Source organism: Leucopleurus acutus, assembly GCF_964270905.1.
Source record: "Leucopleurus acutus genome assembly, chromosome: 20".
NCBI lineage: Eukaryota > Metazoa > Chordata > Mammalia > Artiodactyla > Delphinidae > Leucopleurus > Leucopleurus acutus.
The window spans coordinates 39149819-39168857 of NC_139162.1; the positions used below are offsets into that span (position 1 = coordinate 39149819).

Genomic DNA, 19039 nt, shown 5'->3' on the forward strand with positions numbered 1-19039 from the left:
CACATTCTCTTGTATTTTCTCCCCTCTGTTAACTTGTTGAAGATACTTTCTTTTTCACCGTGGTACCTTAGTACTCTATTTTATGTATATGTTAGCACTAAATATACTGTATACTTTTACTAAGCTTTTTTTATTATCCTTTTTTATTGGGGAAATTTTTCCTAGAGATTGCAACATGCATTCATTCATCCCACTTCTTGCATTGTTGCTTCCATGCATTTTAATTCTGTGTTTAACACTACAATACAGTATTTAAATGTTCTATGTGATCAATACTGATTTATCTGTACCTTTTAAAAAATTACCTGTACAGTTGCTCTTTACTTCTTTCTGCTTTTCTATTGCTCCAAATACTTCTTGCAGTAGTTCTTTTTTCCCTTCAGCTTTATTGAGACATAATTAACATATATTGTGTAAGTTTCAGGTATACAGTGTGTTGTTTTGATACATTTATATATTGCACAGTGATTACCACCTTAGCTTGTTAGCTAACACCTCTGTCACATCACATAATTACCTGTAGTATTTCTTCCAGTGAAAATCTACTGGTGCAGAATTCTGTTTCTGTGTGAAAATGTTTTTATTTTTCCTTCATGTTGGAGGATCTATTTGCTCTGTACATGATTATAGATTTTCAGTTATTTTTTTCCAACACTTGAAGATTTTATCCTACTTTCCAGTTTGTGTCATTTTTTTTGTTGAAGTTAGCTTGAGCTCTGACTCTTGTTGCTTCTTTGAAGGTACTGTATCTCTTCCCTGCTCTTTCTCCCTCATGCCGATTATAACATTTTTTCTTCGGTTTTCATCAGTGAAACTATGTTGTGCCTTTATATAATTTAAAAAAAAATGTCTCTTGCTTGAGATTCTTAGAGCTTCTCAAATCTGTTGGTTAATACCTTTCTCTCATTTTTAGGAAATCATGTCAAGATCTGTTCAGATACTGCTTCTACCACATTCTCTCTTCCCTCTCTTTGTGGATCTTCAGTTATACGGTGTTTCATATGTCTCTTACTGGTCTTTTCTGTATTTTCAATGTTTTCTTCTTAAATCTCTGGGCTTTATTTATGGTATTTTTTATCAATGTGTCATCCAGTTCAAAATTCTGACTTTTGTGTTTAATCTCCTGTTAACACTGTTTATTGAGCTCATTTTAGATGTTTCAGTTAAAGATTATCCTTTTGATTCTTTTCTTGTATAGATAATCTCTAGTGAAATGTGCCATCTTTTCATGTATTTCTTCTATTTTCTTGAACATGTTAATAATTATATTTTAATGTTTTAGTTTATTAACTCCAGTATATAGATAGCATATTTATTTGGTTTTGTTTTGTGTTGTTTTTCTTCTTCTTGATGTTTGTTCGTATGGCCCTATTTCTTGGTAACTTGGTTAGTTTTAGTTAAATGTTAGAAATGTAAATACTCCTGAAGTATTTACAATTAAATATTAATATTTTAGTATCTTTAAAATTGTAGATACTCCTGAAGATGATATCTTTCTCTGGAGAAGTTTCACCCTTTCTTCTGCTAGGTTGATAAAGTAGGAGTTGGATACCTTAATCCAGGCAGGTACTGAATGGAGTGCAGGGTGGGTTTTGTTTTAGTAAGGTATCAGCCACCTTTGATTCCTTCTTATCTTTCATCTGAAAACCTAGTTTGTTTACCACATTTCTTTTCTTAAAGGCTTCTGAAGTTTTGTTTCATCAGTTCCCTGAGCTCTGCTTTTCACACTTTCAGTTTAGCTTTTTGGCCTTTTCAGCTTCAGAATTTGGCACATCACAAGAAGAAAACAGCCATATGCTTAAGACCGCTCATGTCTCTGATTTTGTTATTACAGCCTTCTCAAGACTACTTTAAATTTCTGCTCAGGAAAAACATAGTTCTCAGCCTCTTCCCTGTTCCTAGAGTTGTCCAAGAAAAAAGGATCAACTCACTTCTCCACAGTTATCTCCTGAATTTTAGTCCCTCTTGTTCTCATTGCTTTGGCAATTCTTAGATGCCTTTTAAGAGATGATTTTATATTCATCTAGCTTTTCTAGTTTTCAGAGAGATTATTGGTTTGTTATCAGCTTTTTCTCCCTACTTGGAGGTAGAAGTCTGGAATGAGTTAAGCTACATAGCTACTTGCAGTGATTTAGTATTAATTTTGCTATAGTCTCACTGATAGTTGGCAGTGTTACTTTAAAATAAAAATTTATTCCTGTAATTGGTGCAGGGTGGCATTTCAATTTGTTTTGTCACTTGTAAGGATATTTTTTCCCCGTCATTCTACTGTTATCTTTAATGAATTATTTGTTTTCTTTGAGATCCTCACAGGCATATTCTCATTTCTACGTAGCAAGCTTACTTATGAAGCTTTCTTAATCAGTTACAAACCACAGAAATGAAAGTTTGGAAAATATTTACTATAAGAAGTCAGGAGGAACTAGGGTAGAGTTATTTTATTTGTGCGTGTGTGTTTTGTTTTCTTGTACATTTATGTTGTTACTTCGTAGACCAGCTTTGTTAGATTTAGCTTGTGCAAATCCCTTTGTGGTCACCTTTTCGGGTCCAGTATCTGTAATCACCTCAATCTCTGTCTGGGCCCAGGGTAAACTTGATTGGCCCAATTAGTGTGGATCCTCTGCATTCACACTGGTTGCAGATGGAGAAATGGGGTCCTCTGCCTATTGTAGATGAGAGGAGGGCGGGGTTTTAGGGAGTAAGGTGTGGGAATGGAGAGGAAATGATTGATATCTCTAGTGAAACAATAGGCAGGCAAACTACAATTCAGGCAGTATGTCACATTCAGAAATACAGGTCACAATCTCCTGTCTGCAATTCAGAAGTCTTAAAAAACTGAAAACAAAGTTATTTCTAAGTTTTTTGTCATATTCATTTGTCAATGGAACTGATTTGAGTGAGGCATTTTATTCCACTTTGAACATTCATATATTTCCTTGCAAGTGTTCTGTAAAGTATGATACGTGTAATGTATTACCTTACTAAATTACAAAAAGTTCTAAATTGAGAAACATTTTTTCCTGAGGTTTTTGGCTAAGTGATTGTAGACCTATACTTCTTTAAAAGGACTTGTTGCACACTTACTGTATGGCGGTGAGTACATTGGTGAATAAAGTAGATCTGGCCCATATCTCATTGCTCTTTCATCCAGTACAGTTAGAGTTTCCTGGATATCTAATTCAAATAATACCAGAAACAGAACCCTCCAAACATGTCAGTGGCTTCATTCCTAGAAATATCGCTGGATGTAATATATGTTGTCAGTCTTAACTACTTCCAATGTGATAATGGAAAAGAATATGAAAAAGAATGTCTGTATATGTATAACTGAATCACTTTGCTGTACAGCAGAAATTAACACAACAGTGTAAATTAACTATACTTCAATAAAATTAAAAAAAAATTTCCAGTGTAAGAAAACTGTATATTTATTAGAATACTTGGTATTATGAATAATAAATAATTGAAAAGAGCCCTAACTTGTAGGTAAAACTAACAAGGGAATGAGAAGTACAATACCAAAGGATGTTAGACGTGGTTCCAATATTTGTGTAAAAAGAAAGACTGTGTTTGACTATGAGAAATGCATTAGAAGCCTGGGTAGGAGAAAACAGGGGCTAAATGTAAAAGTAAGGATTAAGATGATAATTTTGATTCCATCCGATCTACATTTTGGAAAAAAAACATTTAAGTGTTTTAACAGTGGCTTATAATTGGAGTTAACTTTTGGTAGTAGAAGACCCACCTTTGTTATTTTCACTTTTCAGCATATTGAAAAAGTAAATTTGTTTTTATACAGAAATACTCAGTTTATTGTAGTTTATTACTGCTTATTGCTATTTATTTTTTAGGAACCTGTAGTCATTTCCTCCTTTCTTTGCAGAGAGGCTTATTTAAAAGACCTGTAATGTTTTACTAATTTTGTTGAAGTGTACTTCTTATATATTTTGGTAATGACATTTATACATCTATTTGATTGACAATATGTCCTTTAAGAAATTATTTTCAACCATTTAAGATAATAGTGCATGTCCAGTATCTATTGGTTTTAGCCACCACTGATAATTTTTTCCTTTTTGACTCAGCAGCCTTAAAATTATATGATCTGTTTTGAAGACATAATCTAGCAAGAGAAGCAAACCAGGTAAATGTAGACAGCTCGGATTAGTACAATCCTCAGATTGTTAATTCATACATTAACCTGTACAGGGATAATTTGAAATTGCAATACAGTGAGAAAAGTTTTAGAAGTGAAGTGAAGCATTTTTGAGAGAAGTACATGCAAACTTACCCTTTTAGGCTTTCTATTCTAGTCTAGTTTTAATGTGGCACTGTTCTTACCCTGGAAAACTCCTAGGTTGATGCCCCCTTGTGGTCTGTTACTGGAACAAATAGCACAGATGGAAATAAGTAAGGAGGTCTTAATACATGTTAAGTCATTCATTCCTTTCTTTATAATAATTTTTTAAAAGTGGCTTCTGAGGAAAAACAGCAAAGGAGAATTATTCCTGTATTCTATATAGTTCATTGGTTTTAAAACTTACCAAGTATTTTGTAACTGAATGCACATATATGTAAGCTGGACACTGAACTAAAGAAAAATAGGTTGTTGGGTAGGCTATCATTGTTATCCTGGGCATCTAACTCGATTAGTTAAAAGTGCCTTAAAAATATGATAAGATGTGATAGTAATTATAAGGCTATCCCACTACCCTCCCCCCCACACACACACACACACACACACACACACACACACACACACACACACACACACACACACACACACACGTAAATGGGGTTTGGGAACACTTGTTGTTTATACTTTGCTTGACCTGAGAGGGCCAGGAGTTGTATGAGGCATTGGAAGGAATAAAGATTTTTGTTAGTGTATTGGTCAGTTTAAGCTTATTTGCTTTTCCTGACATTATTGGCAAGGTCTCATTAGTGTGTGAGAGTGGATTTGTGGAGGAAGTGGAGAAGTAGCAGCATCAGTCAGTGTTTTAAGAAAGACTGCAGATATAAACAGCTGCTTTTCCTTTTACCCAGTAAGATTCATGATGGTTGAAAGCAGTCTAATACAGTGAGTATGGGCTTTGAGATTAGATAGACCTGCTTTTTCTTTCCTTTCTTTTTTTTTTTTTTTTTTTTGCGGTATGCGGGCCTCTCACTGTCATGGCCTCTCCCGTTGCGGAGCACAGGCTCCGGACGGGCAAGCCCAGCGGCCATGGCTCACGGGCCCAGCCGCTCCGCGTGGGATCCTCCCGGACCGGGGCACGAACCCGTGTCCCCTGCATCAGCAGGCGGACTCCCAACCACTGCGCCACCAGGGAAGCCCTAGACCTGGTTTTAAAACTGATTTTATCTCTTATCAGTTCTTGGGCAGTTATATAATATTGGGGAAGTTACTCCATCTCTGAACATAGGTTTCTTCTCTTTAAGAAGAGGTTAAGACCCACCTAATTGAACTGTTTCATCATATGAAGTCTTGGCATTTACCACTGTTATTATTACTTCTTAGGGAAAGGGCAATTTTGAATTATAAAGAAAGTGTACCGTAGGATTTTGACTCTTAGGCCATAGGTAAAGACCCCTAATGGTAGAATGAATGTGTCTTTTAAGTGGTAAATCAGTTCATAGTCGTTTTTCTTTAGTGCAGACTTAGTGTTGTGCTACTGCAGAAGTACATATTTTATAAATTTTTGGCTATAAGTGTGATTATATGAAAGAATTTACTAGGTCAGTTATTTTAATACTTGAAGCCTACTAACCATTTATTTTTGTTTGTTTTTGTTTTTGTTTTTTTTGCGGTACGCGGGCCTCTCACTGTTGTGGCCTCTCCCGTTGCGGAGCACAGGCTCCAGACGCGCAGGCTCAGCGGCCATGGCTCAGGGGCCCAGCTGCTCCTTGGCATGTGGGATCTTCCCGGACTGGGGCACGAACCCGCATCCCCTGCATCGGCAGGTGGACTCTCAACCACTGCGCCACCAGGGAAGCTCCTAACCATTTATTTTTATAAAAATGATTCAATAAGTTTTTTTGCTTTAGGAGTAATAGTTGCATGTTTTGGCAGATTAACTTAAAAAAATAAACTAGTATTGTTCCTCGATTACCATCTTATTTTAAAAAAGCTTGTGTGAAGGACAACAAAGTAATGAAATGTTTTTTATTGTTTTGCTTTTAGAACCAGGCTCACTATCTTAGTCACTTTATTTAATAATAATTAATCTGAGTCCATTTCAGAAGAAATAAGGTTATTTGGAGTTATTTAACTTAACAGAAAAAAAAGATTTTAAAACCCAGATAAGTTCAACTTTGAATCATAAGATTTTATCCTTTCCACAAATTTCCTTGGCAGCTAAGCGGTAAAAATTTACTAATTTTTTTCTTTTTGAATAATTTGCTATAAAAAAGAAAACTAGAAAGATATCTCAAATACAGATACAGCTGCTTGGGTTCAAATGTTTGTTGGAATTAGGTGGACTATAAATCATGTAAACAAAGATTTAACTGTAGACGTACCATCAGAAGGCTATTGTATGTATTCATACCTGCCTCTTTCATGTTTTCCTTTATTTCTTGGGTTCTCAAAATATCTAGCCTACATTTGGATAATGTCTAACTGAAGACTCTTGTTCCAAACCCTGGATGAAACTAATAAAGACTTTAATGAAGGCAGTACTTTGGTGGTGAAAATTTCTCTTGTAAATTATGAAATGGATTTTTGGTTTTTTATCCGTGAATATCTTGGGGACACTTATTTTAGGAAAGAAAAGGGATGGGGGAAAGATAGCTACAGCAAAGTGGAGAGTTAAATAGTGAAGGGTGATGGCAAGAATACATGCCATTCTACCAGGAACTTGTTTTTTAAACATAAAAAGCATATGTGCCAAATTTACATATTTACTAATTAAAAAGGCTTCCTGGAAACATTAAGTAGACTTATCTTCTATAACCTTTAACATTGTCACTAATGGATATTGCATAGAAAATTTCATCGAAGGTTCTCTAAATAATGTAAATGATTATGAATATGTAACTAGTTAATATGCAGCTACGAAAGGATTATCATGTAGAGGTTAATGAACATTCTGCTCTTATGGTTTGCAGGGCTTTTCTTTTTGTGCTTTTGGCTCACTTCATGCTTGGAAACACATGCATTGGGATTGGAAAGCATCCTGACTGTTTTTGGGTCTCATCTTTTAATAGGGTTGTTAAATAGAAACTTTATAAAAAGGATTTCATGAAGATTTTTTTTTCTTTTCAATTTACATTTAATTCTGTTTGTCTATTTTATAATTACTGCCGAATCAGAAACAGTGAAATGGATTGATGTAGTTTTAGCCTGGCTCTTCCAGATGTAAAGTCAGTACTCTATTGTACATTATCACTGTTATTAAGTGTTGCTGTGTGATTGATACTTACTGAGAGATCTTTATTCTAAAACCGACTTTTTATGCTGAGTTAATGTGTAGTATGGTTGGGTATCTGATTACAGCATGCATTTTGGTACAGAATTGCTGCCTTAGTATTTATTTAAAATGTCCTAAAGGATGACATTTACGTCAGGAATTAAATGTTATAAAATAGAGGAATTTAGTGACAGGCCAAAAAAAAAGACTTGTGATTTTTGGGTGAAACATGGAGCTTATATAAGATACAATATTGGTATTTAGAACAGTGAACAAGAGCAGTGTTTCAAACCATGTAATACTGCTGTGTCTTTCATGTGACATTATATTAAGCATATTGGTTTTTATCCCTTAGTTTCTCTGTCTCTAAAATGGTGCTACAGTATTTGAGATTACTGTTTAAAAATTTTTATTAATGGGCAGTTTAAAAACATTAGTAATCTTTGAAAACAGTGCTGTTTTTTTCTTTTTAAATTGCCATTCACGTGTTCTTTTTTTCCTTACTGGTTAGTGTTCTTAATTTGTTTTCTGAGCATTTTAAGAATCTGTTGAAATATCTCCAAGGAAAACAAATAAATAGCTTTTATGTTTAATTTCATTGTTTTAGTATTACAAGCATAGCTTAAGCTGGCTGTGAAGTGCTTAAAATTTTATCATAATTCACTGGGGGGCCAAATTGGCTGTTCAGAGCATCTCTTTATCCCAAGTATTTCTTCTTGAAATGTAGTAGAAAAATATCACTGTACTCATTTTCAGTGCATCAGAATAAAAATTACAGGTGAAAACATTTGGAAATATACTGACAAAATAAAGTACTTTCACTACTGTCTTTTTTTTTAACTGATGAAATGTGGATGCTACATTGGTTTCTTGTTATTTATAACATTTGTGTATTCTACAAAATATGTAACATTGAAAACAGGCCTGCAGATTGTACAAAATACTAGTTATCTTATATCATATGTCACCTAATAGTTATGAAGCGGGTTTTGTACCAAAGTATGAATCGGAAAGCTGTAATTTGTTCTGCAGTTATCAGCCTGCGTTAGAGGGGTATGATAAAGTGTGCTGCTTAAAAACTAACATTCACGTCTCTGTGCATTTGACAAATAAAAATGTATATTGAGGTGCTTTTAAATCTGTAAAGCCACTGTTGTAGTTTTCTGATAGAATGATTTTGTAGCTTTGTGCATAGCCCTGTTTTTTCATGAGTAGTTATCTGTTTTCATGACAGGTGGTCACTAACTGCCAAGAGAAAATCCAGCATTGGTGAGTGAAAGATGGTTTTATTACATTTCTGAAATACTAATGAGGTCATCTATTTGTATTTAAATAAAGCATACACATTTTTTGTATCCCATAATTGAATTCTTCTAGTAATCTCCATTTTGAATCCTTTTGATACTAATTTATATTGTCTTTCATCGTTTACTGAATTACATGTTCCCTGATTTCCTGAAGTTGTGTCACCATTTGTGTTTATTCTAATTGCTTTCTTTTTTCCTTTCTTTTCTTGTCTTTTTTTTTTTTTTTTTTAAGTTAGAGTAGTGTTACTATCATTATGAAGTGGAGACAGGAATTTTTGAATCTGACTAATTATAGCTCTATTTGGGGACTAGTTTTTATATATGTAGTAGAATAATAATTTGAATCAGTTGTTTTAAAATAATGATGGAAATATGCACAGATACATTTTCCCAAAGTTTGAAAAATCTGATTAAGTGCCTGCATCTCAGAACTTGATTTAGAGACCACACTTTTCTAGAGTGCAGAAAGAAAGCAAGCATATCTATTTTAATGTGCTAATCTGTAGTTAATAGGACAATGCTTGGTAAATAACACACTTTCCTGTGTCTTGTGAGGAAAATGCTCAATTTAATGGTGAATAAAATCTTATGAGTTGTCATGAGGTATAGCTGTTGATCTTACAGATACCAAATTACAATATATCCATGCTGTGTTTACGAAGATTTTAGTGAGAGAACAACAAGAGCTGTCTTGATTATTGTCTGCAGGGTTATTGCAAAATCATGGTAACCGCCCCTTTAGCGGTGAGATTAAACCTTTGGTTATACACCATCAAGCATATAATATTTTAAATTTATTTTAAGAGGCTTTTTCTTCATGCCTGAGAGATCTCCAAGGAAATAATTTATAGTTAGTGTATATCAAATGTTTTTTGGTTTAAATGCACATAGGCTGCAGGCAGTGGATAAGAGTGAAAATCGGTGCAATCTGTACACATCATTTTATTAAATTCTGACTTTTGGCTTGCAGAAATAATCTAAAACTAAATAATACCCACTTTATAAATAAAAATTCAGGGACTTCATTAATTTTCAATAAATGCAGAGTTGTAGTTGCATCCACTGGTGGTTTAAGTCTGTCAGTATATCCATAATGGACCATTTGCTTTTCATTTTACATTCAGTCCAGGTTAAAACTTGAAATGTGAGTCCTTGGTCAAGGAATTAACCATTTTCCCCCTGCTAATTTGGCCAAATTCCCAAGGGAAGTTTTATTAATGTGGACTTTATTGGTTTTGGTAAGGAATTCACGAAATTAGTAAAAGGTTGATTCACTCAGAATAGATACTAATTTACACAAATGTGTGACTAACAACTTGCTTCTGGTTTAAGATAATTTCCCTACCAGACTGAGAATTCTTTAAGGCTAAGGGACATGTTTTCATCCTTTTATCCACAGCACCTCCTATTGTGTTTGGCACATTATAGGTACTTAATAAATGTTTGAGTAAGTAAAGACCAAATATTTGCTTAATTTTTGTATAACGTTTTTATAAGTGCTATAGCAGTACCCAAATCTGATGAGCTTGACAGACAGAAATGCAACATTTACTTCAGGGCAGGTTCACATGACTCAGTCTCAATTTCCAGTTTTCCATAGCTCTCCAAACTAAAGCAGCTTAGCATATTTACCTTCACATATCTTAAAGTAATATAGTACCTTATCTATACATTAAACAATTAAAATAATTTTTTCCACTTAGAATTTGCTTTTTCCTCTGAATTATTTTTAATATGGCTCAGGAAGCAGACTTCTATGTTTGTTTTTAATGAGGGTCTGATATTGCTAGAATCCAAATGGCCAGTGAATTCACGAATTTATTATATTAAAAAACTGAAACCAAGTGTCTCCAATTCCTCTGAAAGCCAGGAAATTGCTATTAGGGAGCATTGTGGAATTCTTGTGATGTTTTTATTATCTTAATTCCACAAACAACGATTGAGTTTCTGCCATATGCCAGTATTATGCTGCTGTTTGGAACTGAAAGACCCTGCCACGGAGAAATTCATAGTTGGGCACTAAACAGGGAAATCACAATAATTTTGTGCTATTTGGTTAGAGATAGGAAGCAAGAACAGAGACTGGAGCTATTTTTAAGGGTGTCTCATGCATTGCTTTTTTTTTTTTTTTTTTTTTTTTGCGGTACGCGGGCCTCTCACTGTTGTGGCCTCTCCCGTTGCGGAGCACAGGCTCCGGACGCGCAGGCTCAGCGGCCATGGCTCACAGGCCCAGCCGCTCCGCGGCATGTGGGATCCTCCCAGACCGGGGCACGAACCCGTGTCCCCTGCATCGGCAGGCGGACTCTCAACCACTGCGCCACCAGGGAAGCCCTCATGCATTGCTTTTAAAAGCATGTTGCTTTTCACTCTAACCTTTGGCATTAGCATAGTCTAAGATACAATTCATGTACCTAAGTTACCCTTCTTTATGAGTATATACCAATATAATGAGGAGCAAAATAACATGTTTTTTTAAAAAATGTAGTCTTACGCTAGTGATGTTTATGCTCATTTGTGCAATTTTAAAGGATGCTTTAAGGGATGAGTATGAATATTTTACCTTAAAATTTTTCTTAAGAATGTAGGCCACAAAGTAAAAATATTTGTAGAAATGTAGGAGTAAAAATGGTCTGGGGCAATGGAGTCTGACCCCAGAAATCTCTTCCAGAAAATTAATTTAAATTCCAGAACTTTGGTGATCTAAAGACATTTATAGTATTTGTTTAATTAATAACAGATAAAAAGGAAATGTTTGAGCCTAATAGTTGAGAAGTTGTGCATCACTTTTAGAGCTAATAGTGGTTTTCAATTTAATGAAGATTTAAGAAAATTTTTAGGTACAACTTTTTTTCCTTATATCCTTTTTACTTAGGAAATAAGGCATTATAAAATCCACACACTATTTTCTCATTAAAATGTGGATATACTTCCTAGTGTTTGATCCACTAGGGGCTGATTATTCTGTTTGTAGACTATTTGTAATTTTTAATCTTTTAAATTCTTCCCTAAAGAACATGGGATTTGGAGCCACAGACCTACATTTGAATCCTATCATTTACTAACTTTGTCACCTTGGGTGAATGACTGAGATTTTTAGTTTTCTTTTTGTAAAGTGATGATGATAACTACTTAACTTGAAGGTAAAGTGTTAGACAGTGTCTATAGAACATCCACACTGGCACTCAATAAATATCAATAGTAACTCTGAAATCTTTTTTGAAAAGTTTAACGAATTGTCAGGTGAAGAAAGAAGGAAAAACCAAAAAACCCTCCAAAGCTTTGTAAATATTCCTGAATATTTTGTATTCACGCCGTTATCTTCTTATATCATGATGGAGAGACGGCTTCCTGAGTGGTATTGTTAAAGCTTTATATTAATGTTTTTAAATAACTTTTATTATGAAGAATTTCAAACAAAGGGTGACAGAGTTCTGTACTGAACCCACATGTACCCATCACTCAGATTCAATGATTATCAACTCATGATTGCATCTGAACTGTTTGTTTCCTTTTAAAATAGCCTATCCTACCCTCTACCCCCACCTCCATTTTGACATTACTCTGAAGCATTTCATTTCATCTGGAAATATTTCAGTGTATATCCTAAAGACATAGAAGATTACATATTAGCTGTTTAAATTTTAAATTTGAAATTGGGCAGTATATTTATATAGTTCAAACTTAAGAAGTACAAAAGGGTATAAATGGTATGTAGTTCCCCTCTTACCCTTGTCTTCCAGTTCTCACTTCTCTTCTTGGTAAACGACTGCTCTTTACCAGTTCCCTGCGAATCTTTTCAGAAATTATTTGCACAAGGGGTGTGTGTATGTATATGTGTGTGTGTGTGTGTGTGTGTACGTATATGTATGTGTATTCATCCACATATTTATATATATTATGCTCCCACTCTTTGATAAAAATGAAATCACACTGTACACTGTACATTTAATACTCTACTTTGGAGATCGTTTTCAGTCATTAATTAACTCCTATTCTTTATGTTCCCGTGAACTTCATTGTGTGTCAAATGTCTGATTTTTAGAGTTACCAAATATTTTTTGGTACTTATTTTTTTTAAATAAATAATCGCCATGTGACTGAGAGTATGACTTATACAACTCAAAATACATCCTTGCTAAGCTGTTGTATCCATTATTTATTGTTCTTTAATAAAATTACTCCAAAATGTACTGGCTTAAAACAGCAACCATTTACCTATATATGGTTCTTTGGTTGTGCATATTGGACTGAACTTACCTCTGTTGTTTTCTTCTGATCTTGTTTGGGCTCACTCGTGTGGTTGCAGCCTTTTGGTAGCTGGGTTGCCCAAAATGGCTTTGCCCACAGTCTGGTGGCTAGTGCTTGGCTGTTAGCTGGGCCTTACTCTCCATGTGCTCTTTTATCTTGCTTACTTTACATGATGCTATAAGGGCAGCAAGAATGGAAGCTGCAAGGCCACATTCTGTTGGTGAGAGGAACTCATAAAACTAGACCAAATTCAAAAGGTGGGGAAATAGACTCCACATGTTGGTGGGAGGAGTGACAAAAAATTTATGGTCATTTTTAATGCACTATAGATGACTTCTGTTGAACATGCCCCACAGAAAAAAGAAGTCTCATTACTTGTGTTGATTTGTGAGAATTAAATGGAATATGGTATCTGATGCCTGGCACATACAAATCATCTGTATGTTAGGCACTGTTTGTAATCATAAATTATATGCATATGAATTGTGTAAAAAAAAAGTCTTGTTTCCTGCAAATTTTCTTGAGAATTTTAAGTAGTGAAGATATCTATGAAATTACCTGAAGCAAACTTAAATGAAAATATAGAAAAAGCTATTTTATATTGCTCAGATGTTTAATTTTAGAAAGAATAGCTTTAAATTTGGATGTAAAATTTCTGAAGCATGTGAATTTTGAGAGGGGGGATTGTAAAGCAAACTTGACATTTTTTATTTTTCAAAGGAAACTGGAAAAAATAGTATTTTAAGAAAAGTAATTAGTTTCTAGCATAGGTTATAGTCAAAGTATATAGTGAGAAATAACCAAGAGATCATGCCTAAATAGTTAAAAATCACAGGTGAAGATTTGATGATTTTTCTTTCTTTTTCTTTCTTTCTTTCTTTCTTTCTCTCTCTCTCTCTCTCTCTTTCCTTCTTTATTCTTTCTTTCCTTCTTTCTCTTTCTCCCTTTCTCTCTCTCTTTCTCTCACTCTTTCTTTCTCTCTCCCTCCCCCCACCCCCCCTTTTCTTTCTTTCAGTTCCTCTTTCTAGTTAGTCAGTACAAATGGGTGAATATCTGTATCTACATCTGATGTTTTTGAGGGATACCTTGCCCCACAAAAGCACTGAACAATGCTGTGGTTTTGTAGTGTGTTTCTCATGAATTACCTGAAACAGTGTTTTCTTGACTTGCCTTCATATGCTTATATAAAATTTATTTTTTATGCATACTATATGAAATATCGATCTGCATACCTTTAATACTTTAAAAACATTTATTCATGATGATGAGTTCACTCCTCAATATTAGGTAAGTTTGGCAACCATATTTTTCAGAGTCTTCATCATACTGACCACAAAGTTTTCAGTCACTGTTTTGTACAGGCCCTCTGGGCTTTTTTATTTTTATGTGTCATAAAATCTTCCAATTTTCTGAAGATGTTACATACTTTTGTTGGGATTTCTGTTGTTATTTATGAAAATGTCTTTAGGGGCAAGGGCAAGAGGCAGGAATCATATATAAAAACCCCCTTCTCTGTCATTCTTCAGTTTTTTTTTCCTGGTGTCATGCTTTAGTACATGGGTTGGGATGTTAAGTAAGTGTTGAAATTTTTGTGTATGATGTTTCAAAGCAAATTAAGATGAAAAAAAGATTCAAGTTGAATGTTTTAAGAATGATTTTTTAAGAAACAAAATCTGTATTAAGTTTAAATTTTTTTATTCTGAATTTAAAATGAATACATATTTACTGAAAGGTAGAAATAAAAGAATAAAGATAAACTTACTCATAATTCTGAAGAGAAGCTAATTCTCTCCCTCTCGCTTTTTAAGACATTTTGTTTTATTCCCTTCAGCTTCTTAATTCTTGTTTGTGTCACTGTGGTCAAATTGTAAATGCTTAGGGTGTTTTTCTTTTCTTTTTTAAAAGAGTTAATTATTTTTAAACTGTAATTAGAATTTGTTAACTTCTAGGAGTCCCCTCACCTTTGTATCATGTTGTTGGAAAAACCACACTAGTTTAATACTTAACGCATTTCTGAAAATAAAAGGCAAAATGATATGTTATAGGGGAATTTTTTTCCCCCAAAGAGTTTAAGCTATTATAAAAAAAGAAAAAAATCCCTAATGACATCTCATCATTTAGACCATAGTCTTTGAATGTATTTCCAGTGTCTGTATATTTTGGTTCACAGTTTCTCACAGTCAGCTTAAGTCCAGTGAGTATTTTGATATATCTGATTGAGGCTACACCTCAATGCAATTTGGACACCTCATGATTTTTCATCTTTGTCTTAACCGTATTAGTTTTGAAAACTACATTTCTTTGCACTCTGATTTTTTTCGGTTTTCGTTCATTTTTATTTATTTTATAAAATGAGAGCAGCATGCAATAAAACTTTCAAGCACAGAGCACTGAGGATGAAGGGTAAATATTGCAGCAACAATGCTTGACTGAGAGGTGTATCATTCAGTGATAGTCTAGAGTTCATGCTCTTGTTTTGAGATACAAAAGTCTAAATTCTGATGTACTAAAGACAAAAGAAGTTGTGACTGTCAGTGTATGACTAAGGAAAATGTAAGCTGTAAAAAAATTAGACATGTTTACAATTTAACTTTTTTACTAATTTATTTTGAACTCATGACCAAATTGGTGATAGTTTTCCCATTTTTCTTTTTATTTAAATCAAGCAAGTTATAGATAATTTTGAGGATTTTATGTATTTGGTGCATTCAAAGCCAGGATTGCTATTTTTTTCCTCATGTAAGACCTCTTGAAAGAAACAGTAACCTCAAGGGATCTATTGAAATTTATGCAAAATATAAAGCCTTTTTCTCAGGAAAAGATCTAGCGTTTTTATCAGTTTTTTATAGGTATCAGTGACCATAAAGGGTTATGAACAACAAACAAAAGTTTCCTTTTTTTCTAAAGTATAGAAAACAAGAAATTGAAATGATAAAACTTATAAATTATGCTTAGATTTAAGTAGAAACTGGCACAAACATTCAGAGCTTAAGTCAGTTATAAATTATCACATCTAAAGTCATCTTTTCTTAAAAGTCTCCTGATGTGTTACAGAAATATGTACCAGTTGTAGAAAATTTGGAAAATAAAATAAAAATTGCCTATAAACTTATCACCTAAAGCTAAGACTTGGGCACTTTGAGGGCATTTCTTTCACACTTAGAGTAATGTGTTTTTATATAACTTTTAAACTTTCTTACGTTGAATTCACATCTCATTCTATTCTCAGAGCAAAAGAATACTGATGAAGAAACAGGTACCAATGATACTGACAAGTGTGAAGTTAAATGTGCATGGTTGTTGGTGGAGGGCACAAATTCCTCTCTCCCACCTTTGCTGTGTAAAGTTTTCTGATAGACTTATAAAATATAAAGAACATGGATTATTTCATCAGCATCTTCTGATATGTTTCCTAGGTATGAGTTGAGAAAAAGGAATATGAGACCATATTGCCTGAATTTTGAATACTATCATTTATCTTGATAGTATTTTATTTTGCCATGACCATTTTTTTAAATGCTGTTGATTTAATACAGATACATTTAAATTGTTAAAAGTGTTCCCCTTCCCATCAGATTGCAGAAGGCACAACAATGTAGATCCGTCTTTCAAGAATGTTTTTATTGCTTAATATAACCTTGATAATTTATGCTGTTTAAGAGGATACTTTAAAAAAATCAGTAATTCCTTTCTTTAGAAACGAGAAGATTTCTCTCTTTACAATGCCCGAATTCAGTATTCCTCTATTTTCTTAATTTTTGAGGTAAAAACCGAGGCATCCATCAAGCCAGTGGATCTTTAACAGAAAAGCATTGCAAAAAAAAAAAGACATGCTGTATTTGAGTGATGATCCCTGCAGCATATGGCATAAGGCTTGGTTGCAGAGCAGGCACTCAATAAATGGTGAATTGAAGTGAAACAAAGGTTTCTTGGATGCTTAATGGGACATTCTAGAGTGGGTATGATGGACTGAAAATCATTTTTAAAGAAGATTGTATATTTATTCATATATATTCCAAAATCTTTGGGTTTTATAATTTCTTAAATTAAAAACTTAAAAGCATTAACTCTGCCCCAGATCAGCCCAAATATTAATACTAATGTAAAGCCCTTTCCCTTTTTTCCCTTTAAGCATCTCTTTGTGTTTTCTGCTTTTTTGTTCAGGATATTAGGTAAAGAGAATGATAGAGAAGATTTTTTTTAAATGGGCTTAATGTCTATTTTCTGCCTATTCCAACTTCATACATTAAAGTGAAAATTAACAAAATTTTATTTCAGTGATTTGTTTTATTTTCCTTTTTTATTATTGAAAGCTGGAAATTGGAGTCTTTAATCACTTGTCTCAAAGAAGGGATGTAGAACTTTTTCTTTTGCTTTACAAAGATTTTCTTTTATCCTTTGCATTTAAGAAGAGGACTAAAAATAAGGAGTTCCTCTCATATTTCTCCCATCTCCTTTTTTAATATTCTATTATGAAAATCTTCAAACATACAGAAAAATTGAAAGAATTAAATAGATGAACTTGATAACATATCTATCCATACCTCAACGCTTAATCCGTTTTTTTATGATGCATTTGACAGTAAATTGTGGACATCTGCATACTTCACCTATAAGTACTTGAGCATACACATCATTTAACTTACTGTCTCTCATACTTTTTTTTTGCTGTACGTGGGCCTCTGACTGTTGTGGCCTCTCCCGTCGCAGAGCACAGGCTCCGGTCGCGCAGGCTCAGCGGCCATGGCTCACGGGCGCAGCCCCTCTGTGGCATGTGGGATCTTCCTGGACCGGGGCACGAACCCATGTCCCCTGCATCGGCAGGCAGACTCTCAACCACTGTGCCACCAGGGAAGCCCTCTCATACTTTTTATAACCTTGTGAAAATAAGGTATTTCTCATGAGATCTGTCCTGATCTTCATCCTTAAAGTTAAGGCTAGTTTGTAGTTATGTCCTTTTTTTTGCTGCTTCTTTTTAATAACAATAGATGCTTCTCAGGAGGCTTTTATTATATTATAGCACATGATTAGCAAGACTCCAAAGAAGATTATAAAAGTTTCTTATATGCTGTATAGCAGTGCTTTAGTTCTTATTTTCTATAAGGAACATTGCATGAGGATGTCTGATGCAAATTAAATCTTATTTATTGGATAATTCTTTTAAATTAAGAATTGAAGGCTGAACCTAATCTGTAAGGATCAGATATGGTGAAGCCAAACAAAGAGGTCTATATAGAATAAGTAAGCTTGAGAGGTTTATCGTAACTATATCTGGGTTTTATTTTCTATTTGAAAAAAAATTATTTTAAGCAGTCCCTTCTTTGACTACATATTTTACAGTCTCTAAAAATTTAGTTATATATTTCTCAGTGGTAAAATAGAAAAACATCTATTCAATTTTGGTACAAATAAAGATAGGTACAACCTTCCATAGCACATTAGTTCTTAGAATCATTTTTGTGTTTTCTGTTTTATAGGCTTTGTGATCTTTAATGGGATTATTTAAGCCCTGAGTATGAGAGGGACTGTTCGGAGATAACTGTTTGACCAGGCACTTGATGCTGGATATTTCCACTAGTGGGAATTTCTCCCAAAGACACTGCTTGACTCCTACTTGCCTCCCTTCAAAAAGGATTTCTGCATGAGCTGCTTTTTAAATTATCTTCTCCTTTCTTTTTGTATTTTTAGAAAACAATTCAAAATTTAGAAATAGCAACTCCAGTCTTAAACTGTTCTCCAATATGTCCACATTTTTGTTCTAGAGAGAATTATTGATAAGTTTAAAACTGAATATATGTGCTTTGGAAAAATACTGATATTGATCTCTTGTAGCACCTTGATTGAACCTACTGTTCTTTTAATATATAAAAGAGATGTTTTGTTAGAACTCCCCCCCCTTTCAGGTGTATTTACCGGAATAGTATATATTGAATGCTAACTTGAATACTAGCTGTTTAACAATTGTAGGAACATTTAGACATCTAAGCATTTGTAAAATTACTTATCTAAAACTGCTAGTGTTTGTAGATTTAATATTGAGTTCACTGTGTGCAGGTATTGTGTCACATCAGATCT

At 33.8% G+C, this 19039-nt stretch overlaps 1 protein-coding gene across 2 annotated transcripts in view; it reads left to right on the forward strand.

Annotated features, from left to right (window-relative positions):
- Positions 1-19039, forward strand: part of URI1 (URI1 prefoldin like chaperone) — a 67527-nt gene that overhangs the window by 18227 nt on the left and 30261 nt on the right. The window contains exon 2 of one of the 2 annotated variants that reach the window (XM_082862072.1): positions 8644-8678. In XM_082862072.1, coding sequence (XP_082718198.1) covers positions 8644-8678 — 35 coding nt within the window. Of the gene's footprint in view, positions 1-8643; positions 8679-15868; positions 16381-19039 lie in introns of those variants that run through there. The other variant, XM_082862073.1, reaches the window with a different exon arrangement.